This window comes from Diabrotica virgifera, chromosome 1, assembly GCF_917563875.1.
Source record: "Diabrotica virgifera virgifera chromosome 1, PGI_DIABVI_V3a".
Classification (NCBI taxonomy): Eukaryota; Metazoa; Arthropoda; class Insecta; order Coleoptera; family Chrysomelidae; genus Diabrotica; species Diabrotica virgifera.
In genome coordinates, this window is record NC_065443.1 from 30,236,017 (window position 1) to 30,262,098 (window position 26,082).

A 26,082-nucleotide genomic window follows, 5' to 3' on the forward strand; every position below is an offset into this window, starting at 1 on the left:
TGTATATGATTCACAAGCAAAAGATACATATAATCCTAAATTTTCACTTTTCTATCTTTAACGGTTATTTTTTTAAAAAAATTTCGTGGTTTAACATCTATATATATAAAATTCTAATTCGCAGGCTTTGTTACCGTACTCCTCCGAAACCGCTTGACCGATTTTCATGAAATTTGGCAGGTGGACTCGACCGGACAGGTAGTAGGTTGTTATCTATATTTCATAGCCGTACGTTATAAGGGGGCTTTGCCCCCCCTAAAATTTTTTTTTATTTTTCGACAAACCAATTTTTCTTAATTGTATATGATTCACAAGCAAAAGATACATACAATCCTAAATTTTCACTTTTATATCTTTAACCGTTATTTTTTTAAAAAAATTTCGTGGTTTAACATCTATATATATAAAATTCTAATTCGCAGGCTTTGTTACCGTACTCCTCCGAAACCGCTTGACCGATTTTCATGAAATTTGGCAGGTGGACTCGACCGGACAGGTAGTAGGTTGTTATCTATATTTCATAGCCGTACGTTATAAGGGGGCTTTGCCCCCCCTAAAATTTTTTTTTATTTTTCGACAAACCAATTTTTCTTAATTGTATATGATTCACAAGCAAAAGATACATATAATCCTAAATTTTCACTTTTCTATCTTTAACGGTTATTTTTTTAAAAAAATTTCGTGGTTTAACATCTATATATATAAAATTCTAATTCGCAGGCTTTGTTACCGTACTCCTCCGAAACCGCTTGACCGATTTTCATGAAATTTGGCAGGTGGACTCGACCGGACAGGGAGTAGGTTGTTATCTATATTTCATAGCCGTACGTTATAAGGGGGCTTTGCCCCCCCTAAAATTTTTTTTTATTTTTCGAGAAACCAATTTTTCTTAATTGTATATGATTCACAAGCAAAAGATACATATAATCCTAAATTTTCACTTTTCTATCTTTAACCGTTATTTTTTTAAAAAAATTTCGTGGTTTAACATCTATATATATAAAATTCTAATTCGCAGGCTTTGTTACCGTACTCCTCCGAAACCGCTTGACCGATTTTCATGAAATTTGGCAGGTGGACTCGACCAGACAGGGAGTAGGTTGTTATCTATATTTCATAGCCGTACGTTATAAGGGGGCTTTGCCCCCCCTAAATTTTTTTTTTATTTTTCGACGAACCGATTTTTCTTAATTGTATATGATTCAGAAGCAAAAGATACATACAATCCTAAATTTTCACTTTTCTATCTTTAACCGTTATTTTTTTAAAAAAATTTCGTGGTTTAACATCTATATATATATATATAAAATTCTAATTCGCAGGCTTTGTTACCGTACTCCTCCGAAACCGCTTGACCGATTTTCATGAAATTTGGCAGGTGGACTCGACCGGACAGGGAGTAGGTTGTTATCTATATTTCATAGCCGTACGTTATAAGGGGGCTTTGCCCCCCCCCTAAAATTTTTTTTTATTTTTCGACAAACCGATTTTTCTTAATTGTATATGATTCACAAGCAAAAGATACATATAATCCTAAATTTTCACTTTTCTATCTTTAACCGTTATTTTTTTAAAAAAATTTCGTGGTTTAACATCTATATATATAAAATTCTAATTCGCAGGCGTTGTTACCGTACTCCTCCGAAACCGCTTGACCGATTTTCATGAAATTTGGCAGGTGGTCTCGACCGGACAGGGAGTAGGTTGTTATCTATATTTCATAGCCGTACGTTATAAGGGGGCTTTGCCCCCCCTAAATTTTTTTTTTATTTTTCGACAAACCGATTTTTCTTAATTGTATATGATTCACAAGCAAAAGATACATATAATCCTAAATTTTCACTTTTCTATCTTTAACCGTTATTTTTTTAAAAAAATTTCGTGGTTTAACATCTATATACATAAAATTCTAATTCGCAGGTTTTGTTACCGTACTCCTCCGAAACCGCTTGACCGATTTTCATGAAATTTGGCAGGTGGACTCGACCGGACAGGGAGTAGGTTGTTATCTATATTTCATAGCCGTACGTTATAAGGGGGCTTTGCCCCCCCTAAAATTTTTTTTTATTTTTCGACAAACCGATTTTTCTTAATTGTATATGATTCACAAGCAAAAGATACATATAATCCTAAATTTTCACATTTCTATCTTTAACCGTTATTTTTTAAAAAAATTTCGTGGTTTAACATCTATATATATAAAATTCTAATTCGCAGGCTTTGTTACCGTACTCCTCCGAAACCGCTTGACCGATTTTCATGAAATTTGGCAGGTGGACTCGACCAGACAGGGAGTAGGTTGTTATCTATATTTCATAGCCGTACGTTATAAGGGGGCTTTGCCCCCCCTAAAATTTTTTTTTATTTTTCGACACACCAATTTTTCTTAATTGTATATGATTCACAAGCAAAAGATACATATAATCCTAAATTTTCACTTTTCTATCTTTAACCGTTATTTTTTTAAAAAAATTTCGTGGTTTAACATCTATATACATAAAATTCTAATTCGCAGGTTTTGTTACCGTACTCCTCCGAAACCGCTTGACCCATTTTCATGAAATTTGGCAGGTGGACTCGACCGGACAGGGAGTAGGTTGTTATCTGTATTTCATAGCCGTACGTTATAAGGGGGCTTTGCCCCCCTAAATTTTTTTTTTATTTTTCGACGAACCGATTTTTCTTAATTGTATATGATTCAGAAGCAAAAGATACATACAATCCTAAATTTTCACTTTTCTATCTTTAACGGTTATTTTTTTAAAAAAATTTCGTGGTTTAACATCTATATATATAAAGTTCTAATTCGCAGGCTTTGTTACCGTACTCCTCCGAAACCGCTTGACCGATTTTCATGAAATTTGGCAGGTGGACTCGACCGGACAGGGAGTAGGTTGTTATCTATATTTCATAGCCGTACGTTATAAGGGGGCTTTGCCCCCCCTAAAATTTTTTTTTATTTTTCGACACACCAATTTTTCTTAATTGTATATGATTCACAAGCAAAAGATACATATAATCCTAAATTTTCACTTTTCTATCTTTATCCGTTATTTTTTTTAAAAAATTTCGTGGTTTAACATCTATATATATAAAATTCTAATTCGCAGGCTTTGTTACCGTACTCCTCCGAAACCGCTTGACCGATTTTCATGAAATTTGGCAGGTGGACTCGACCGGACAGGGAGTAGTTTGTTATCTATATTTCATAGCCGTACGTTATAAGGGGGCTTTGCCCCCCCTAAAATTTTTTTTTATTTTTCGACAAACCAATTTTTCTTAATTGTATATGATTCACAAGCAAAAGATACATATAATCCTAAATTTTCACTTTTCTATCTTTAACCGTTATTTTTTTAAAAAAATTTCGTGGTTTAACATCTATATATATAAAATTCTCTTTCGCAGGCTTTGTTGCCAAACTCCTCCGAAACCACTTGACCGATTTTCATGAAATTTGGCAGGTGGACTCGACCGGACAGGGAGTAGGTTGTTATCTATATTTCATAGCCGTACGTTATAAGGGGGCTTTGCCCCCCCTAAAATTTTTTTTTATTTTTCGACAAACCGATTTTTCTTAATTGTATATGATTCACAAGCAAAAGATACATATAATCCTAAATTTTCACTTTTCTATCTTTAACCGTTATTTTTTTAAAAAAATTTCGTGGTTTAACATCTATATATATAAAATTCTCTTTCGCAGGCTTTGTTGCCAAACTCCTCCGAAACCACTTGACCGATTTTCATGAAATTTGGCAGGTGGACTCGACCGGACAGGGAGTAGGTTGTTATCTATATTTCATAGCCGTACGTTATAAGGGGGCTTTGCCCCCCCTAAAATTTTTTTTTATTTTTCGACAAACCGATTTTTCTTAATTGTATATGATTCACAAGCAAAAGATACATATAATCCTAAATTTTCACTTTTCTATCTTTAACCGTTATTTTTTTAAAAAAATTTCGTGGTTTAACATCTATATATATAAAATTCTCTTTCGCAGGCTTTGTTGCCAAACTCCTCCGAAACCACTTGACCGATTTTCATGAAATTTGGCAGGTGGACTCGACCGGACAGGGAGTAGGTTGTTATCTATATTTCATAGCCGTACGTTATAAGGGGGCTTTGCCCCCCCTAAATTTTTTTTTTATTTTTCGACAAACCGATTTTTCTTAATTGTATATGATTCACAAGCAAAAGATACATATAATCCTAAATTTTCACTTTTCTATCTTTAACCGTTATTTTTTTAAAAAAATTTCGTGGTTTAACATCTATATATATAAAATTCTCTTTCGCAGGCTTTGTTGCCAAACTCCTCCGAAACCACTTGACCGATTTTCATGAAATTTGGCAGGTGGACTCGACCGGACAGGGAGTAGGTTGTTATCTATATTTCATAGCCGTACGTTATAAGGGGGCTTTGCCCCCCCTAAAATTTTTTTTTATTTTTCGACAAACCGATTTTTCTTAATTGTATATGATTCACAAGCAAAAGATACATATAATCCTAAATTTTCACTTTTCTATCTTTAACCGTTATTTTTTTTAAAAAAATTTCGTGGTTTAACATCTATATATATAAAATTCTCTTTCGCAGGCTTTGTTGCCAAACTCCTCCGAAACCACTTGACCGATTTTCATGAAATTTGGCAGGTGGACTCGACCGGACAGGGAGTAGGTTGTTATCTATATTTCATAGCCGTACGTTATAAGGGGGCTTTGCCCCCCCTAAAATTTTTTTTTATTTTTCGACAAACCGATTTTTCTTAATTGTATATGATTCACAAGCAAAAGATACATATAATCCTAAATTTTCACTTTTCTATCTTTAACCGTTATTTTTTTAAAAAAATTTCGTGGTTTAACATCTATATATATAAAATTCTCTTTCGCAGGCTTTGTTGCCAAACTCCTCCGAAACCACTTGACCGATTTTTATGAAATTTGGCAGGTGGACTCGACCGGACAGGGAGTAGGTTGTTATCTATATTTCATAGCCGTACGTTATAAGGGGGCTTTGCCCCCCCTAAAAATTTTTTTTATTTTTCGACAAACCGATTTTTCTTAATTGTATATGATTCACAAGCAAAAGATACATATAATCCTAAATTTTCACTTTTCTATCTTTAACCGTTATTTTTTTAAAAAAATTTCGTGGTTTAACATCTATATATATAAAATTCTAATTCGCAGGCTGTGTTACCGTACTCCTCCGAAACCGCTTGACCGATTTTCATGAAATTTGGCAGGTGGACTCGACCGGACAGGGAGTAGGTTGTTATCTATATTTCATAGCCGTACGTTATAAGGGGGCTTTGCCCCCCCTAAAATTTTTTTTTATTTTTCGACAAACCGATTTTTCTTAATTGTATATGATTCACAAGCAAAAGATACATATAATCCTAAATTTTCACTTTTCTATCTTTAACCGTCATTTTTTTAAAAAAATTTCGTGGTTTAACATCTATCTATATATATAAAATTCTCTTTCGCAGGCTTTGTTGCCAAACTCCTCCGAAACCACTAGACCGATTTTCATGAAATTTCGCAGGTGGACTCGACCGGAGAGGGAGTAGGTTGTTATCTATATTTCATAGCCGTACGTCTAAAGGGGGCTCTGCCCCCCTAATAATTTTTTTTTATTTTTCGACAAACCGATTTTTCTTAATTGTATATGATTCAGAAGCAAAACATACATATAATCCTAAATTTTCACTTTTCTATCTTTAACCGTTATTTTTTTAAAAAAATTTCGTGGTTTAAGATCTATATATATAAAATTCTAATTCGCAGGCTTTGTTACCGTACTCCTCCGAAACCACTTGACCGATTTTCGTGAAATTTGGCAGGTATACTCGACCGAACATGGAGTAGGTTGTTATTTATATTTCATAGCCGTACGTCTAAAGGGGGCTCTGCCCCCCTAATAATTTTTTTTTATTTTTTGACAAACCGATTTTTCTTAATTGTATATGATTCAGAAGCAAAAGATACATATAATCCTAAATTTTCACTTTTCTATCTTTAACCGTTATTTTTTTAAAAAAAATTCGTGGTTTAACATCTATATATATATAAAATTCTAATTCGTAGGCTTTGTTACCGTACTCCTCCGAAACCACTTGACCGATTTTCGTGAAATTTGGCAGGTATACTCGACCGAACATGGAGTAGGTTGCTATCTATATTTCATAGCCGTACGTCTAAAGGGGGCTCTGCCCCCCTAATAATTTTTTTTTATTTTTCGACAAACCGATTTTTCTTAATTGTATATGATTCAGAAGCAAAAGATACATATAATCCTAAATTTTCGCTTTTCTATCTTTAACCGTTATTTTTTTAAAAAAAATTCGTGGTTTAACATCTATATATATATAAAATTCTCTTTCGCAGGCTTTGTTGCCAAACTCCTCCGAAACCACTTGACCGATTTTCATGAAATTTCGCAGGTGGACTCGACCGGAGAGGGAGTAGGTTGTTATCTATATTTCATAGCCGTACGTCTAAAGGGGGCTCTGCCCCCCTAATAATTTTTTTTTATTTTTCGACAAACCGATTTTTCTTAATTGTATATGATTCAGAAGCAAAAGATACATATAATCCTAAATTTTCACTTTTCTATCTTTAACCGTTATTTTTTAAAAAAAAATTCGTGGTTTAACATCTATATATATAAAATTCTTTTTCGCAGGCTTTGTTGCCAAACTCCTCCGAAACCACTTGACCGATTTTCGTGAAATTTGGCAGGTATACTCGACCGAACATGGAGTAGGTTGTTATCTATATTTCATAGCCGTACGTCTAAAGGGGGCTCTGCCCCCCTAATAATTTTTTTTTATTTTTCGACAAACCGATTTTTCTTAATTGTATATGATTCAGAAGCAAAAGATACATATAATCCTAAATTTTCACTTTTCTATCTTTAACCGTTATTTTTGTAAAAAAATTTCGTAGTTTAATATCTATATATATAAAATTCTAATTCGCAGGCTTTGTTACCGTACTCCTCCGAAACCACTTGACCGATTTTCGTGAAATTTGGCAGGTATACTCGACCGAACATGGAGTAGGTTGTTATTTATATTTCATAGCCGTACGTCTAAAGGGGGCTCTGCCCCCCTAATAATTTTTTTTTATTTTTCGACAAACCGATTTTTCTTAATTGTATATGATTCAGAAGCAAAGATACATATACACCACATTCACATAGCAAATTCCCAACATAAACAAACGCACGTGCTAACGATTCGTCCACTCATTCGTCAAGAAGCTATTAAATATAATTTATCGCCCTAAACGAGGTGGTTTCTCATTTTACAGGTCCTAACTTGTCAGTCTGCCTCTGCAAATTCAAATAGTATTTTTTAGCGTGTTGGTTTTTAAGATAATATTATTTTGTGTTATGTACTTTACAGTAGTTATTGTTGAGTTATTAATTAAGACTGGTCGTGTTTTATAGTTAGTTATAAGTTTTATAGTGTGTAGTCTGTGTAGTGAACGTTTAGTATCCATGCACAAAGTATTTATTCATCAAAAGTAAAAATAGCTTGTGGTAATCACTTTTATAAAGGCAAGAGAAACTTATATTTTAATTTATTGATGTTTCAAAAAGTTTCATTTCCTCAGTTATCATCTCAGTTAATGAATATTTTATTTTACCACATTTTTCTTAAGGACATAGGCGCAAAATTTCGCCTGTCAAAATGTTCAATGTGTTTTAAATGTACCTATTCATTTTTTTCCTGTCCTGTGAAAACTAATAAATATTTTTGAAAAATTTAAAGGCAGAATGAAAGATTACATTATTGTTGAGGGCCGAAAGTCCCTGAAAACTTCTATAATGTTTATTTTAATAAGTTACAGGGGTGAAAATAAAGGAGAAAATTTAGGGTGATTTTTAATTGCAAATATTTCACTAAAAAGAAACTTTTTATTTATTCTAAGGGACTCTTGACCCTCGGTAATAAGGCAATATTTTATTCTGCGTTTAAATTTTTCAAAAATACTTATTAGTTTTCTCAGGAATCGAAAAAAATTAATACAATTTAAAACACATTAAAAATTTTGACAGCCGATATTTTGCGCCTTTCCCCTTAAAAAGAACATAAAATTTTGTTTGCAATTAAATTTCAAGCAATTCTTACGGTATTAGTTTCAAAAGTAAATATTTTTAAAAATCATATGATACACCTCAGTACGGCCCTGTTTAGCTTCCACGTGCGTTTGTTTACAGTTGGGAATTTGTAAAGTGAATGGACTGCCTAAATTTTCACTTTTCTATCTTTAACCGTTATTTTTTTAAAAAAAATTCGTTGTTTAACATCTATATATATATATAAAATTCTAATTCGTAGGCTTTGTTACCGTACTCCTCCGAAACCACTTGACCGATTTTCATGAAATTTCGCAGGTGGACTCGACCGGAGAGGGAGTAGGTTGTTATCTATATTTCATAGCCGTACGTCTAAAGGGGGCTCTGCCCCCTAATAATTTTTTTTTATTTTTCGACAAACCGATTTTTCTTAATTGTATATGATTCAGAAGCAAAAGATACATATAATCCTAAATTTTCACTTTTCTATCTTTAACCGTTATTTTTTTAAAAAAATTTCGTAGTTTAAGATCTATATATATAAAATTCTAATTCGCAGGCTTTGTTACCGTACTCCTCCGAAACCACTTGACCGATTTTCGTGAAATATGGCAGGTATACTCGACCGAACATGGAGTAGGTTGTTATTTATATTTCATAGCCGTACGTCTAAAGGGGGCTCTGCCCCCCTAATAATTTTTTTTTATTTTTCGACAAACCGATTTTTCTTAATTGTATATGATTCAGAAGCAAAAGATACATATAATCCTAAATTTTCACTTTTCTATCTTTAACCGTTATTTTTTTTAAAAAAATTCGTGGTTTAACATCTATATATATATAAAATTCTAATTCGTAGGCTTTGTTACCGCACTCCTCCGAAACCACTTGACCGATTTTCATGAAATTTCGCAGGTGGACTCGACCGGAGAGGGAGTAGGTTGTTATCTATATTTCATAGCCGTACGTCTAAAGGGGGCTCTGCCCCCCCTAATAATTTTTTTTTATTTTTCGACAAACCGATTTTTCTTAATTGTATATGATTCAGAAGCAAAAGATACATATAATCCTAAATTTTCACTTTTCTATCTTTAACCGTTATTTTTTTAAAAAAATTTCGTGGTTTAAGATCTATATATATAAAATTCTAATTCGCAGGCTTTGTTACCGTACTCCTCCGAAACCACTTGACCGATTTTCGTGAAATTTGGCAGGTATACTCGACCGAACATGGAGTAGGTTGTTATCTATATTTCATAGCCGTACGTCTAAAGGGGGCTCTGCCCCCCTAATAATTTTTTTTTATTTTTCGACAAACCGATTTTTCTTAATTGTATATGATTCAGAAGCAAAAGATACATATAATCCTAAATTTTCACTTTTCTATCTTTAACCGTTATTTTTTTAAAAAAATTTCGTGGTTTAACATCTATCTATATATATAAAATTCTCTTTCGCAGGCTTTGTTGCCAAACTCCTCCGAAACCACTTGACCGATTTTCATGAAATTTGGCAGGTGGACTGGACCGGACAGGGAGTAGGTTGTTATCTATATTTCATAGCCGTACGTTATAAGGGGGCTTTGCCCCCCCTAAAATTTTTTTTTATTTTTCGACAAACCCATTTTTCTTAATTGTATATGATTCACAAGCAAAAGATACATATAATCCTAAATTTTCACTTTTCTATCTTTAACCGTTATTTTTTTAAAAAAATTTCGTGGTTTAACATCTATATATATAAAATTCTAATTCGTAGGCTTTGTTACCGTACTCCTCCGAAACCACTTGACCGATTTTCATGAAATTTCGCAGGTGGACTCGACCGGAGAGGGAGTAGGTTGTTATCTATATTTCATAGCCGTACGTCTAAAGGGGGCTCTGCCCCCCTAATAATTTTTTTTTATTTTTCGACAAACCGATTTTTCTTAATTGTATATGATTCAGAAGCAAAAGATACATATAATCCTAAATTTTCACTTTTCTATCTTTAACCGTTATTTTTTTAAAAAAATTTCGTGGTTTAAGATCTACATATATAAAATTCTAATTCGCAGGTTTTGTTACCGTACTCCTCCGAAACCACTTGACCGATTTTCGTGAAATTTGGCAGGTATACTCGACCGAACATGGAGTAGGTTGTTATCTATATTTCATAGCCGTACGTCTAAAGGGGGCTCTGCCCCCTAATAATTTTTTTTTATTTTTCGACAAACCGATTTTTCTTAATTGTATATGATTCAGAAGCAAAAGATACATATAATCCTAAATTTTCACTTTTCTATCTTTAACCGTTATTTTTTTAAAAAAATTTCGTGGTTTAACATCTATATATATAAAATTCTCTTTCGCAGGCTTTGTTGCCAAACTCCTCCGAAACCACTAGACCGATTTTCATGAAATTTCGCAGGTGGACTCGACCGGAGAGGGAGTAGGTTGTTATCTATATTTCATAGCCGTACGTCTAAAGGGGGCTCTGCCCCCCTAATAATTTTTTTTTATTTTTCGACAAACCGATTTTTCTTAATTGTATATGATTCAGAAGCAAAACATACATATAATCCTAAATTTTCACTTTTCTATCTTTAACCGTTATTTTTTTAAAAAAATTTCGTGGTTTAAGATCTATATATATAAAATTCTAATTCGCAGGCTTTGTTACCGTACTCCTCCGAAACCACTTGACCGATTTTCGTGAAATTTGGCAGGTATACTCGACCGAACATGGAGTAGGTTGTTATTTATATTTCATAGCCGTACGTCTAAAGGGGGCTCTGCCCCCCTAATAATTTTTTTTTATTTTTCGACAAACCGATTTTTCTTAATTGTATATGATTCAGAAGCAAAAGATACATATAATCCTAAATTTTCACTTTTCTATCTTTAACCGTTATTTTTTTAAAAAAAATTCGTGGTTTAACATCTATATATATATAAAATTCTAATTCGTAGGCTTTGTTACCGTACTCCTCCGAAACCACTTGACCGATTTTCGTGAAATTTGGCAGGTATACTCGACCGAACATGGAGTAGGTTGCTATCTATATTTCATAGCCGTACGTCTAAAGGGGGCTCTGCCCCCCTAATAATTTTTTTTTATTTTTCGACAAACCGATTTTTCTTAATTGTATATGATTCAGAAGCAAAAGATACATATAATCCTAAATTTTCACTTTTCTATCTTTAACCGTTATTTTTTTAAAAAAATTTCGTGGTTTAACATCTATATATATATAAAATTCTCTTTCGCAGGCTTTGTTGCCAAACTCCTCCGAAACCACTTGACCGATTTTCATGAAATTTCGCAGGTGGACTCGACCGGAGAGGGAGTAGGTTGTTATCTATATTTTATAGTCTATATTTCGTACGTCTAAAGGGGGCTCTGCCCCCCTAATAATTTTTTTTTATTTTTCGACAAACCGATTTTTCTTAATTGTATATGATTCAGAAGCAAAAGATACATATAATCCTAAATTTTCACTTTTCTATCTTTAACCGTTATTTTTAAAAAAAAATTCGTGGTTTAACATCTATATATATAAAATTCTCTTTCGCAGGCTTTGTTGCCAAACTCCTCCGAAACCACTTGACCGATTTTCGTGAAATTTGGCAGGTATACTCGACCGAACATGGAGTAGGTTGTTATCTATATTTCATAGCCGTACGTCTAAAGGGGGCTCTGCCCCCCTAATATTTTTTTTTTATTTTTCGACAAACCGATTTTTCTTAATTGTATATGATTCAGAAGCAAAAGATACATATAATCCTAAATTTTCACTTTTCTATCTTTAACCGTTATTTTTCCGTTATATATAAAAAAATTTCGTAGTTTAATATCTATATATATAAAATTCTAATTCGCAGGCTTTGTTACCGTACTCCTCCGAAACCACTTGACCGATTTTCGTGAAATTTGGCAGGTATACTCGACCGAACATGGAGTAGGTTGTTATTTATATTTCATAGCCGTACGTCTAAAGGGGGCTCTGCCCCCCTAATAATTTTTTTTTATTTTTCGACAAACCGATTTTTCTTAATTGTATATGATTCAGAAGCAAAAGATACATATAATCCTAAATTTTCACTTTTCTATCTTTAGCCGTTATTTTTTTAAAAAAAATTCGTTGTTTAACATCTATATATATATAAAATTCTAATTCGTAGGCTTTGTTACCGTACTCCTCCGAAACCACTTGACCGATTTTCATGAAATTTGGCAGTTGGACTCGACCGGAGAGGGAGTAGGTTGTTATCTATATTTCATAGCCGTACGTCTAAAGGGGGCTCTGCCCCCCTAATAATTTTTTTTTATTTTTCGACAAACCGATTTTTCTTAATTGTATATGATTCAGAAGCAAAAGATACATATAATCCTAAATTTTCACTTTTCTATCTTTAACCGTTATTTTTTTAAAAAAATTTCGTTGTTTAACATCTATATATATAAAATTCTCTTTCGCAGGCTTTGTTGCCAAACTCCTCCGAAACCACTAGACCGATTTTCATGAAATTTCGCAGGTGGACTCGACCGGAGAGGGAGTAGGTTGTTATCTATATTTCATAGCCGTACGTCTAAAGGGGGCTCTGCCCCCCTAATAATTTTTTTTTATTTTTCGACAAACCGATTTTTCTTAATTGTATATGATTCAGAAGCAAAAGATACATATAATCCTAAATTTTCACTTTTCTATCTTTAACCGTTATTTTTTTAAAAAAATTTCGTAGTTTAAGATCTATATATATAAAATTCTAATTCGCAGGCTTTGTTACCGTACTCCTCCGAAACCACTTGACCGATTTTCGTGAAATTTGGCAGGTATACTCGACCGAACATGGAGTAGGTTGTTATTTATATTTCATAGCCGTACGTCTAAAGGGGGCTCTGCCCCCCTAATAATTTTTTTTTATTTTTCGACAAACCGATTTTTCTTAATTGTATATGATTCAGAAGCAAAAGATACATATAATCCTAAATTTTCACTTTTCTATCTTTAACCGTTATTTTTTAAAAAAAAATTCGTGGTTTAACATCTATATATATATAAAATTCTAATTCGTAGGTTTTGTTACCGTACTCCTCCGAAACCACTTGACCGATTTTCATGAAATTTCGCAGGTGGACTCGACCGGAGAGGGAGTAGGTTGTTATCTATATTTCATAGCCGTACGTCTAAAGGGGGCTCTGCCCCCCTAATAATTTTTTTTATTTTTCGACAAACCGATTTTTCTTAATTGTATATGATTCAGAAGCAAAAGATACATATAATCCTAAATTTTCACTTTTCTATCTTTAACCGTTATTTTTTTAAAAAAATTTTGTGGTTTAAGATCTTTATATATAAAATTCTAATTCGCAGGCTTTGTTACCGTACTCCTCCGAAACCACTTGACCGATTTTCGTGAAATTTGGCAGGTATACTCGACCGAACATGGAGTAGGTTGTTATCTATATTTCATAGCCGTACGTCTAAAGGGGGCTCTGCCCCCCTAATAATTTTTTTTTATTTTTCGACAAACCGATTTTTCTTAATTGTATATGATTCAGAAGCAAAAGATACATATAATCCTAAATTTTCACTTTTCTATCTTTAACCGATATTTTTTTAAAAAAATTTCGTGGTTTAACATCTATATATATATATATATAAAATTCTCTTTCGCAGGCTTTGTTGCCAAACTCCTCCGAAACCACTTGACCGATTTTCATGAAATTTCGCAGGTGGACTCGACCGGAGAGGGAGTAGGTTGTTATCTATATTTCATAGCCGTACGTCTAAAGGGGGCTCTGCCCCCCTAATAATTTTTTTTTATTTTTCGACAAACCGATTTTTCTTAATTGTATATGATTCAGAAGCAAAAGATACATATAATCCTAAATTTTCACTTTTCTATCTTTAACCGTTATTTTTTAAAAAAAAATTCGTGGTTTAACATCTATATATATAAAATTCTAATTCGTAGGCTTTGTTACCGTACTCCTCCGAAACCACTTTACCGATTTTCATGAAATTTCGCAGGTGGACTCCTTGCTGCGAAAAAAACGGTGTATAAATCGTCTCTCTAGCTCAATTAGTTTCCGAGATAGCAAAACGAGGCCCTAGGACAATACGAGAGCACGAGAGACGACACTAAGCACACGAAAAGAACAAGCGAAAATTGTACTAAAATCAGTGAAAATATGAAGTTTTAACTTTACGATTACTATTTTTAATGTACCAAAAAATATTTCAAAAGTTTTGCCGAAGGACCATATCTCTGGTATAATCATCAAAATTTTGGCGGAGGCGCATATCTGGCATATCTGGTCAATGACCAACAACACCAACAGATAAATAGAGTATTTACATCTGATTCATTCCTGCGTTTAGCATTCAAATATGAGCCAAATATTGAATATTATACTCATTCAAAAGTGACAATTGGTGCTATGGATAAAGAATGCCCGCATTGCCCTCAAATTTGAAAATGAGCCAGCCGGAATGTGTTGCGCGTCAGGAAAGGTGAAACTTCCTGAAATTGAAACACCGCCTGAACCATTAAACGGTATACTAACTGGTACAGATCCGGTTTCTAATCTGTTCCTGAAGACAATTCCAACATTTAATTCATGTTTCCAAATGTCATCAACGCCATGGAGTTGGATAGAATTCTTTTTTGTGGTTCTAGCGACATCTATTGACTTTTTTGAACTTTTTGAAGTTATACTTCTTTAGGCGCGATTTGGAGTGAATTTTTATTTTACTGGGCGAATGCGCACACCGACAGTATGGTATTAGTCGTTATACAGGCTCTGATTGGGTGTTGAAATGATCTGTCAATAATTGTTCAATATGGAGGTTATCGGTAAACAAAAATGTTGTATATTATAATAGTTTTTATTGTCGTGAGGACAGAAATAAAATCAAATTTACAATTGTAGTGACTTTCTAGATAGTTTTGAAAAGCCACAGATACGTAATTCTAAATGTTTCAGTTGTATTGCAATAAAAACTTATCTTCATACCTATTTGGAAAATCTAAAAAAAAATAATGTACCTACCTATTAGTAGGCAATGCTTTAATTTACATAATCTGATTACGAACAAACTTTCTACAAATCTTCATCTAATATATCGTTTTCTCACTCTATATTTTGTTGTATTTTAATATTTTAATTCGACAAAAATCAAACTAATAATTTGATTAAATTCATATAAATAAACACAATGTCAAAAAGTTTATGGCGTAAACGTTCAGTTGGTGTACATTTCCACATGACATATACTTTGTCGCTTTGACTTTCGAGCGGCGGGATCGACGGGAAGCGGGTTCGAGCCCCAATGCAAGTTATTATTTTTTTTATTGTTTTATACATTTTATGATTGTAAGTATATTATTATATAATTTTTTCCAGGAAATACGTATTTAATTAAAATTTTTGGCAACATTTATTGTTCAGAAATCATTTCTTTGTGGCATTTTTCAATGTGTTTGTGTGTGTTTTATTCTTTTATTTTTTTAATTTTTGGAAAGTAGTAAGTATTAAAATTAGTTTAATATTTAAATTAAATATAAATAAACTATTTAAAGTATATTGATTTCGTTACAATCATATAATAAAAGTATAACTTCTTACGTGCGTAAAAAGTACACTCTTTCTTTTTTTACCTTGCTATGCATACGTACCATAAATATTAATCAGATGGCGCAAAAAATCTCATTTTTGCTTATTCTGGGACTTAGGCACTTTTCATATGAGGCCGAAAATATTGTCATCGAGACAGCTCAGTTGCCACAATTATCTCAAAATAATACAATGTATGTATTTACGTATCTAAATATATATTATATTGTATGTTCCCTATGTCCAGCTGAACGATTTACGTACTGTATACGTGGAATATCATATAATTTGTCATATTAAATGTATCTTTATTATGTACCTACAAACTTTGCATTATTATGATTGAATATTTGGACATATAATTTTCTTTTTTATTCGAGCAATTTGTATTTCAATCAATTTTTATGTCGAACAATTCATTTTCGAGTGGTTGATTTTGAGTAATTGATCTCTAGCAATTGCATTTAAGCAATTGATCTAGAATCAAAATATGACACATTATCTAATTCTGACACACTATCTAAGGTGCAACGAAGTTCACCGGGTCATCTAGTCTATATATATAAAATTCTCTTTCGCAGGCTTTGTTGCCAAACTCCTCCGAAACCACTTGACCGATTTTTATGAAATTTGGCAGGTGGACTCGACCGGACAGGGAGTAGGTTGTTATCTATATTTCATAGCCGTACGTTATAAGGGGGCTTTGCCCCCCCTAAAAATTTTTTTTATTTTTCGACAAACCGATTTTTCTTAATTGTATATGATTCACAAGCAAAAGATACATATAATCCTAAATTTTCACTTTTCTATCTTTAACCGTTATTTTTTTAAAAAAATTTCGTGGTTTAACATCTATATATATAAAATTCTAATTCGCAGGCTGTGTTACCGTACTCCTCCGAAACCGCTTGACCGATTTTCATGAAATTTGGCAGGTGGACTCGACCGGACAGGGAGTAGGTTGTTATCTATATTTCATAGCCGTACGTTATAAGGGGGCTTTGCCCCCCCTAAAATTTTTTTTTATTTTTCGACAAACCGATTTTTCTTAATTGTATATGATTCACAAGCAAAAGATACATATAATCCTAAATTTTCACTTTTCTATCTTTAACCGTCATTTTTTTAAAAAAATTTCGTGGTTTAACATCTATCTATATATATAAAATTCTCTTTCGCAGGCTTTGTTGCCAAACTCCTCCGAAACCACTAGACCGATTTTCATGAAATTTCGCAGGTGGACTCGACCGGAGAGGGAGTAGGTTGTTATCTATATTTTATAGTCTATATTTCGTACGTCTAAAGGGGGCTCTGCCCCCCTAATAATTTTTTTTTATTTTTCGACAAACCGATTTTTCTTAATTGTATATGATTCAGAAGCAAAAGATACATACAATCCTAAATTTTCACTTTTCTATCATTAACCGTTATTTAAAAAAAAAAAAATTCGTGGTTTAACATCTATATATATAAAATTCTCTTTCGCAGGCTTTGTTGCCAAACTCCTCCGAAACCACTTGACCGATTTTCGTGAAATTTGGCAGGTATACTCGACCGAACATGGAGTAGGTTGTTATCTATATTTCATAGCCGTACGTCTAAAGGGGGCTCTGCCCCCCTAATATTTTTTTTTTATTTTTCGACAAACCGATTTTTCTTAATTGTATATGATTCAGAAGCAAAAGATACATATAATCCTAAATTTTCACTTTTCTATCTTTAACCGTTATTTTTCCGTTATATATAAAAAAATTTCGTAGTTTAATATCTATATATATAAAATTCTAATTCGCAGGCTTTGTTACCGTACTCCTCCGAAACCACTTGACCGATTTTCGTGAAATTTGGCAGGTATACTCGACCGAACATGGAGTAGGTTGTTATTTATATTTCATAGCCGTACGTCTAAAGGGGGCTCTGCCCCCCTAATAATTTTTTTTTATTTTTCGATAAACCGATTTTTCTTAATTGTATATGATTCAGAAGCAAAAGATACATATAATCCTAAATTTTCACTTTTCTATCTTTAGCCGTTATTTTTTTAAAAAAAATTCGTTGTTTAACATCTATATATATATATAAAATTCTAATTCGTAGGCTTTGTTACCGTACTCCTCCGAAACCACTTGACCGATTTTCATGAAATTTGGCAGTTGGACTCGACCGGAGAGGGAGTAGGTTGTTATCTATATTTCATAGCCGTCCGTCTAAAGGGGGCTCTGCCCCCCTAATAATTTTTTTTTATTTTTCGACAAACCGATTTTTCTTAATTGTATATGATTCAGAAGCAAAAGATACATATAATCCTAAATTTTCACTTTTCTATCTTTAACCGTTATTTTTTTAAAAAAATTTCGTTGTTTAACATCTATATATATAAAATTCTCTTTCGCAGGCTTTGTTGCCAAACTCCTCCGAAACCACTAGACCGATTTTCATGAAATTTCGCAGGTGGACTCGACCGGAGAGGGAGTAGGTTGTTATCTATATTTCATAGCCGTACGTCTAAAGGGGGCTCTGCCCCCCTAATAATTTTTTTTTATTTTTCGACAAACCGATTTTTCTTAATTGTATATGATTCAGAAGCAAAAGATACATATAATCCTAAATTTTCACTTTTCTATCTTTAACCGTTATTTTTTTAAAAAAATTTCGTAGTTTAAGATCTATATATATAAAATTCTAATTCGCAGGCTTTGTTACCGTACTCCTCCGAAACCACTTGACCGATTTTCGTGAAATTTGGCAGGTATACTCGACCGAACATGGAGTAGGTTGTTATTTATATTTCATAGCCGTACGTCTAAAGGGGGCTCTGCCCCCCTAATAATTTTTTTTTATTTTTCGACAAACCGATTTTTCTTAATTGTATATGATTCAGAAGCAAAAGATACATATAATCCTAAATTTTCACTTTTCTATCTTTAACCGTTATTTTTTAAAAAAAAATTCGTGGTTTAACATCTATATATATATAAAATTCTAATTCGTAGGTTTTGTTACCGTACTCCTCCGAAACCACTTGACCGATTTTCATGAAATTTCGCAGGTGGACTCGACCGGAGAGGGAGTAGGTTGTTATCTATATTTCATAGCCGTACGTCTAAAGGGGGCTCTGCCCCCCTAATAATTTTTTTTATTTTTCGACAAACCGATTTTTCTTAATTGTATATGATTCAGAAGCAAAAGATACATATAATCCTAAATTTTCACTTTTCTATCTTTAACCGTTATTTTTTTAAAAAAATTTTGTGGTTTAAGATCTTTATATATAAAATTCTAATTCGCAGGCTTTGTTACCGTACTCCTCCGAAACCACTTGACCGATTTTCGTGAAATTTGGCAGGTATACTCGACCGAACATGGAGTAGGTTGTTATCTATATTTCATAGCCGTACGTCTAAAGGGGGCTCTGCCCCCCTAATAATTTTTTTTTATTTTTCGACAAACCGATTTTTCTTAATTGTATATGATTCAGAAGCAAAAGATACATATAATCCTAAATTTTCACTTTTCTATCTTTAACCGATATTTTTTTAAAAAAATTTCGTGGTTTAACATCTATATATATATATATAAAATTCTCTTTCGCAGGCTTTGTTGCCAAACTCCTCCGAAACCACTTGACCGATTTTCATGAAATTTCGCAGGTGGACTCGACCGGAGAGGGAGTAGGTTGTTATCTATATTTCATAGCCGTACGTCTAAAGGGGGCTCTGCCCCCCTAATAATTTTTTTTTATTTTTCGACAAACCGATTTTTCTTAATTGTATATGATTCAGAAGCAAAAGATACATATAATCCTAAATTTTCACTTTTCTATCTTTAACCGTTATTTTTTAAAAAAAAATTCGTGGTTTAACATCTATATATATAAAATTCTAATTCGTAGGCTTTGTTACCGTACTCCTCCGAAACCACTTTACCGATTTTCATGAAATTTCGCAGGTGGACTCCTTGCTGCGAAAAAAACGGTGTATAAATCGTCTCTCTAGCTCAATTAGTTTCCGAGATAGCAAAACGAGGCCCTAGGACAATACGAGAGCACGAGAGACGACACTAAGCACACGAAAAGAACAAGCGAAAATTGTACTAAAATCAGTGAAAATATGAAGTTTTAACTTTACGATTACTATTTTTAATGTACCAAAAAATATTTCAAAAGTTTTGCCGAAGGACCATATCTCTGGTATAATCATCAAAATTTTGGCGGAGGCGCATATCTGGCATATCTGGTCAATGACCAACAACACCAACAGATAAATAGAGTATTTACATCTGATTCATTCCTGCGTTTAGCATTCAAATATGAGCCAAATATTGAATATTATACTCATTCAAAAGTGACAATTGGTGCTATGGATAAAGAATGCCCGCATTGCCCTCAAATTTGAAAATGAGCCAGCCGGAATGTGTTGCGCGTCAGGAAAGGTGAAACTTCCTGAAATTGAAACACCGCCTGAACCATTAAACGGTATACTAACTGGTACAGATCCGGTTTCTAATCTGTTCCTGAAGACAATTCCAACATTTAATTCATGTTTCCAAATGTCATCAACGCCATGGAGTTGGATAGAATTCTTTTTTGTGGTTCTAGCGACATCTATTGACTTTTTTGAACTTTTTGAAGTTATACTTCTTTAGGCGCGATTTGGAGTGAATTTTTATTTTACTGGGCGAATGCGCACACCGACAGTATGGTATTAGTCGTTATACAGGCTCTGATTGGGTGTTGAAATGATCTGTCAATAATTGTTCAATATGGAGGTTATCGGTAAACAAAAATGTTGTATATTATAATAGTTTTTATTGTCGTGAGGACAGAAATAAAATCAAATTTACAATTGTAGTGACTTTCTAGATAGTTTTGAAAAGCCACAGATACGTAATTCTAAATGTTTCAGTTGTATTGCAATAAAAACTTATCTTCATACCTATTTGGAAAATCTAAAAAAAAATAATGTACCTACCTATTAGTAGGCAATGCTTTAATTTACATAATCTGATTACGAACAAACTTTCTACAAATCTTCATCTAATATATCGTTTTCTCACTCTATATTTTGTTGTATTTTAATATTTTAATTCGACAAAAATCAAACTAATAATTTGATTAAATTCATATAAATAAACACAATGTCAAAAAGTTTATGGCGTAAACGTTCAGTTGGTGTACATTTCCACATGACATATACTTTGTCGCTTTGACTTTCGAGCGGCGGGATCGACGGGAAGCGGGTTCGAGCCCCAATGCAAGTTATTATTTTTTTTATTGTTTTATACATTTTATGATTGTAAGTATATTATTATATAATTTTTTCCAGGAAATACGTATTTAATTAAAATTTTTGGCAACATTTATTGTTCAGAAATCATTTCTTTGTGGCATTTTTCAATGTGTTTGTGTGTGTTTTATTCTTTTATTTTTTTAATTTTTGGAAAGTAGTAAGTATTAAAATTAGTTTAATATTTAAATTAAATATAAATAAACTATTTAAAGTATATTGATTTCGTTACAATCATATAATAAAAGTATAACTTCTTACGTGCGTAAAAAGTACACTCTTTCTTTTTTTACCTTGCTATGCATACGTACCATAAATATTAATCAGATGGCGCAAAAAATCTCATTTTTGCTTATTCTGGGACTTAGGCACTTTTCATATGAGGCCGAAAATATTGTCATCGAGACAGCTCAGTTGCCACAATTATCTCAAAATAATACAATGTATGTATTTACGTATCTAAATATATATTATATTGTATGTTCCCTATGTCCAGCTGAACGATTTACGTACTGTATACGTGGAATATCATATAATTTGTCATATTAAATGTATCTTTATTATGTACCTACAAACTTTGCATTATTATGATTGAATATTTGGACATATAATTTTCTTTTTTATTCGAGCAATTTGTATTTCAATCAATTTTTATGTCGAACAATTCATTTTCGAGTGGTTGATTTTGAGTAATTGATCTCTAGCAATTGCATTTAAGCAATTGATCTAGAATCAAAATATGACACATTATCTAATTCTGACACACTATCTAAGGTGCAACGAAGTTCACCGGGTCATCTAGTCTATATATATAAAATTCTCTTTCGCAGGCTTTGTTGCCAAACTCCTCCGAAACCACTTGACCGATTTTTATGAAATTTGGCAGGTGGACTCGACCGGACAGGGAGTAGGTTGTTATCTATATTTCATAGCCGTACGTTATAAGGGGGCTTTGCCCCCCCTAAAAATTTTTTTTATTTTTCGACAAACCGATTTTTCTTAATTGTATATGATTCACAAGCAAAAGATACATATAATCCTAAATTTTCACTTTTCTATCTTTAACCGTTATTTTTTTAAAAAAATTTCGTGGTTTAACATCTATATATATAAAATTCTAATTCGCAGGCTGTGTTACCGTACTCCTCCGAAACCGCTTGACCGATTTTCATGAAATTTGGCAGGTGGACTCGACCGGACAGGGAGTAGGTTGTTATCTATATTTCATAGCCGTACGTTATAAGGGGGCTTTGCCCCCCCTAAAATTTTTTTTTATTTTTCGACAAACCGATTTTTCTTAATTGTATATGATTCACAAGCAAAAGATACATATAATCCTAAATTTTCACTTTTCTATCTTTAACCGTCATTTTTTTAAAAAAATTTCGTGGTTTAACATCTATCTATATATATAAAATTCTCTTTCGCAGGCTTTGTTGCCAAACTCCTCCGAAACCACTAGACCGATTTTCATGAAATTTCGCAGGTGGACTCGACCGGAGAGGGAGTAGGTTGTTATCTATATTTCATAGCCGTACGTCTAAAGGGGGCTCTGCCCCCCTAATAATTTTTTTTTATTTTTCGACAAACCGATTTTTCTTAATTGTATATGATTCAGAAGCAAAACATACATATAATCCTAAATTTTCACTTTTCTATCTTTAACCGTTATTTTTTAAAAAAAATTTCGTGGTTTAAGATCTATATATATAAAATTCTAATTCGCAGGCTTTGTTACCGTACTCCTCCGAAACCACTTGACCGATTTTCGTGAAATTTGGCAGGTATACTCGACCGAACATGGAGTAGGTTGTTATTTATATTTCATAGCCGTACGTCTAAAGGGGGCTCTGCCCCCCTAATAATTTTTTTTTATTTTTTGACAAACCGATTTTTCTTAATTGTATATGATTCAGAAGCAAAAGATACATATAATCCTAAATTTTCACTTTTCTATCTTTAACCGTTATTTTTTAAAAAAAAATTCGTGGTTTAACATCTATATATATAAAATTCTTTTTCGCAGGCTTTGTTGCCAAACTCCTCCGAAACCACTTGACCGATTTTCGTGAAATTTGGCAGGTATACTCGACCGAACATGGAGTAGGTTGTTATCTATATTTCATAGCCGTACGTCTAAAGGGGGCTCTGCCCCCCTAATAATTTTTTTTTATTTTTCGACAAACCGATTTTTCTTAATTGTATATGATTCAGAAGCAAAAGATACATATAATCCTAAATTTTCACTTTTCTATCTTTAACCGTTATTTTTTTAAAAAAATTTCGTAGTTTAATATCTATATATATAAAATTCTAATTCGCAGGCTTTGTTACCGTACTCCTCCGAAACCACTTGACCGATTTTCGTGAAATTTGGCAGGTATACTCGACCGAACATGGAGTAGGTTGTTATTTATATTTCATAGCCGTACGTCTAAAGGGGGCTCTGCCCCCCTAATAATTTTTTTTTATTTTTCGACAAACCGATTTTTCTTAATTGTATATGATTCAGAAGCAAAGATACATATAATCCTAAATTTTCACTTTTCTATCTTTAACCGTTATTTTTTTAAAAAAAATTCGTTGTTTAACATCTATATATATATAAAATTCTAATTCGTAGGCTTTGTTACCGTACTCCTCCGAAACCACTTGACCGATTTTCATGAAATTTCGCAGGTGGACTCGACCGGAGAGGGAGTAGGTTGTTATCTATATTTCATAGCCGTACGTCTAAAGGGGGCTCTGCCCCCTAATAATTTTTTTTTATTTTTCGACAAACCGATTTTTCTTAATTGTATATGATTCAGAAGCAAAAGATACATATAATCCTAAATTTTCACTTTTCTATCTTTAACCGTTATTTTTTTAAAAAAATTTCGTAGTTTAAGATCTATATATATAAAATTCTAATTCGCAGGCTTTGTTACCGTACTCCTCCGAAACCACTTGACCGATTTTCGTGAAATATGGCAGGTATACTCGACCGAACATGGAGTAGGTTGTTATTTATATTTCATAGCCGTACGTCTAAAGGGGGCTCTGCCCCCCTAATAATTTTTTTTTATTTTTCGACAAACCGATTTTTCTTAATTGTATATGATTCAGAAGCAAAAGATACATATAATCCTAAATTTTCACTTTTCTATCTTTAACCGTTATTTTTTTTAAAAAAATTCGTGGTTTAACATCTATATATATATAAAATTCTAATTCGCAGGCTTTGTTACCGTACTCCTCCGAAACCACTTGACCGATTTTCATGAAATTTCGCAGGTGGACTCGACCGGACAGGGAGTAGGTTGTTATCTATATTTCATAGCCGTACGTCTAAAGGGGGCTCTGCCCCCCCTAATAATTTTTTTTTATTTTTCGACAAACCGATTTTTCTTAATTGTATATGATTCAGAAGCAAAAGATACATATAATCCTAAATTTTCACTTTTCTATCTTTAACCGTTATTTTTTTAAAAAAATTTCGTGGTTTAAGATCTATATATATAAAATTCTAATTCGCAGGCTTTGTTACCGTACTCCTCCGAAACCACTTGACCGATTTTCGTGAAATTTGGCAGGTATACTCGACCGAACATGGAGTAGGTTGTTATCTATATTTCATAGCCGTACGTCTAAAGGGGGCTCTGCCCCCCTAATAATTTTTTTTTATTTTTCGACAAACCGATTTTTCTTAATTGTATATGATTCAGAAGCAAAAGATACATATAATCCTAAATTTTCACTTTTCTATCTTTAACCGTTATTTTTTTAAAAAAATTTCGTGGTTTAACATCTATATATATATAAAATTCTCTTTCGCAGGCTTTGTTGCCAAACTCCTCCGAAACCACTTGACCGATTTTCATGAAATTTCGCAGGTGGACTCGACCGGAGAGGGAGTAGGTTGTTATCTATATTTCATAGCCGTACGTCTAAAGGGGGCTCTGCCCCCCTAATAATTTTTTTTTATTTTTCGACAAACCGATTTTTCTTAATTGTATATGATTCAGAAGCAAAAGATACATATAATCCTAAATTTTCACTTTTCTATCTTTAACCGTTATTTTTAAAAAAAAATTCGTGGTCTAACATCTATATATATAAAATTCTAATTCGTAGGCTTTGTTACCGTACTCCTCCGAAACCACTTGACCGATTTTCATGAAATTTCGCAGGTGGACTCGACCGGAGAGGGAGTAGGTTGTTATCTATATTTCATAGCCGTACGTCTAAAGGGGGCTCTGCCCCCCTAATAATTTTTTTTTATTTTTCGACAAACCGATTTTTCTTAATTGTATATGATTCAGAAGCAAAAGATACATATAATCCTAAATTTTCACTTTTCTATCTTTAACCGTTATTTTTTTAAAAAAATTTCGTGGTTTAAGATCTACATATATAAAATTCTAATTCGCAGGTTTTGTTACCGTACTCCTCCGAAACCACTTGACCGATTTTCGTGAAATTTGGCAGGTATACTCGACCGAACATGGAGTAGGTTGTTATCTATATTTCATAGCCGTACGTCTAAAGGGGGCTCTGCCCCCTAATAATTTTTTTTTATTTTTCGACAAACCGATTTTTCTTAATTGTATATGATTCAGAAGCAAAAGATACATATAATCCTAAATTTTCACTTTTCTATCTTTAACCGTTATTTTTTTAAAAAAATTTCGTGGTTTAACATCTATATATATAAAATTCTCTTTCGCAGGCTTTGTTGCCAAACTCCTCCGAAACCACTAGACCGATTTTCATGAAATTTCGCAGGTGGACTCGACCGGAGAGGGAGTAGGTTGTTATCTATATTTCATAGCCGTACGTCTAAAGGGGGCTCTGCCCCCCTAATAATTTTTTTTTATTTTTCGACAAACCGATTTTTCTTAATTGTATATGATTCAGAAGCAAAACATACATATAATCCTAAATTTTCACTTTTCTATCTTTAACCGTTATTTTTTTAAAAAAATTTCGTGGTTTAAGATCTATATATATAAAATTCTAATTCGCAGGCTTTGTTACCGTACTCCTCCGAAACCACTTGACCGATTTTCGTGAAATTTGGCAGGTATACTCGACCGAACATGGAGTAGGTTGTTATT

The 26,082-nt window shown here is 32.8% G+C and overlaps 1 protein-coding gene across 11 annotated transcripts in view; it reads left to right on the plus strand.

Annotated features, from left to right (window-relative positions):
• LOC114328204 (cleavage and polyadenylation specificity factor subunit 1) overlaps positions 1 to 26,082 on the plus strand; it is a 148,764-nt gene that overhangs the window by 97,086 nt on the left and 25,596 nt on the right. The window contains exon 19 of one of the 11 annotated variants that reach the window (XM_050655607.1): positions 4,602 to 4,678. The exons of 6 other annotated variants lie outside the window; for them this stretch is intronic. In XM_050655607.1, coding sequence (XP_050511564.1) covers positions 4,602 to 4,647 — 46 coding nt within the window. In that variant the 3' untranslated portion in view covers positions 4,648 to 4,678. Of the gene's footprint in view, positions 1 to 3,408; positions 3,486 to 3,706; positions 3,784 to 4,004; positions 4,082 to 4,302; positions 4,380 to 4,601; positions 4,679 to 26,082 lie in introns of those variants that run through there. 4 more of the 11 variants (XM_050655611.1, XM_050655616.1, XM_050655621.1 and 1 more) reach the window with 4 other exon arrangements.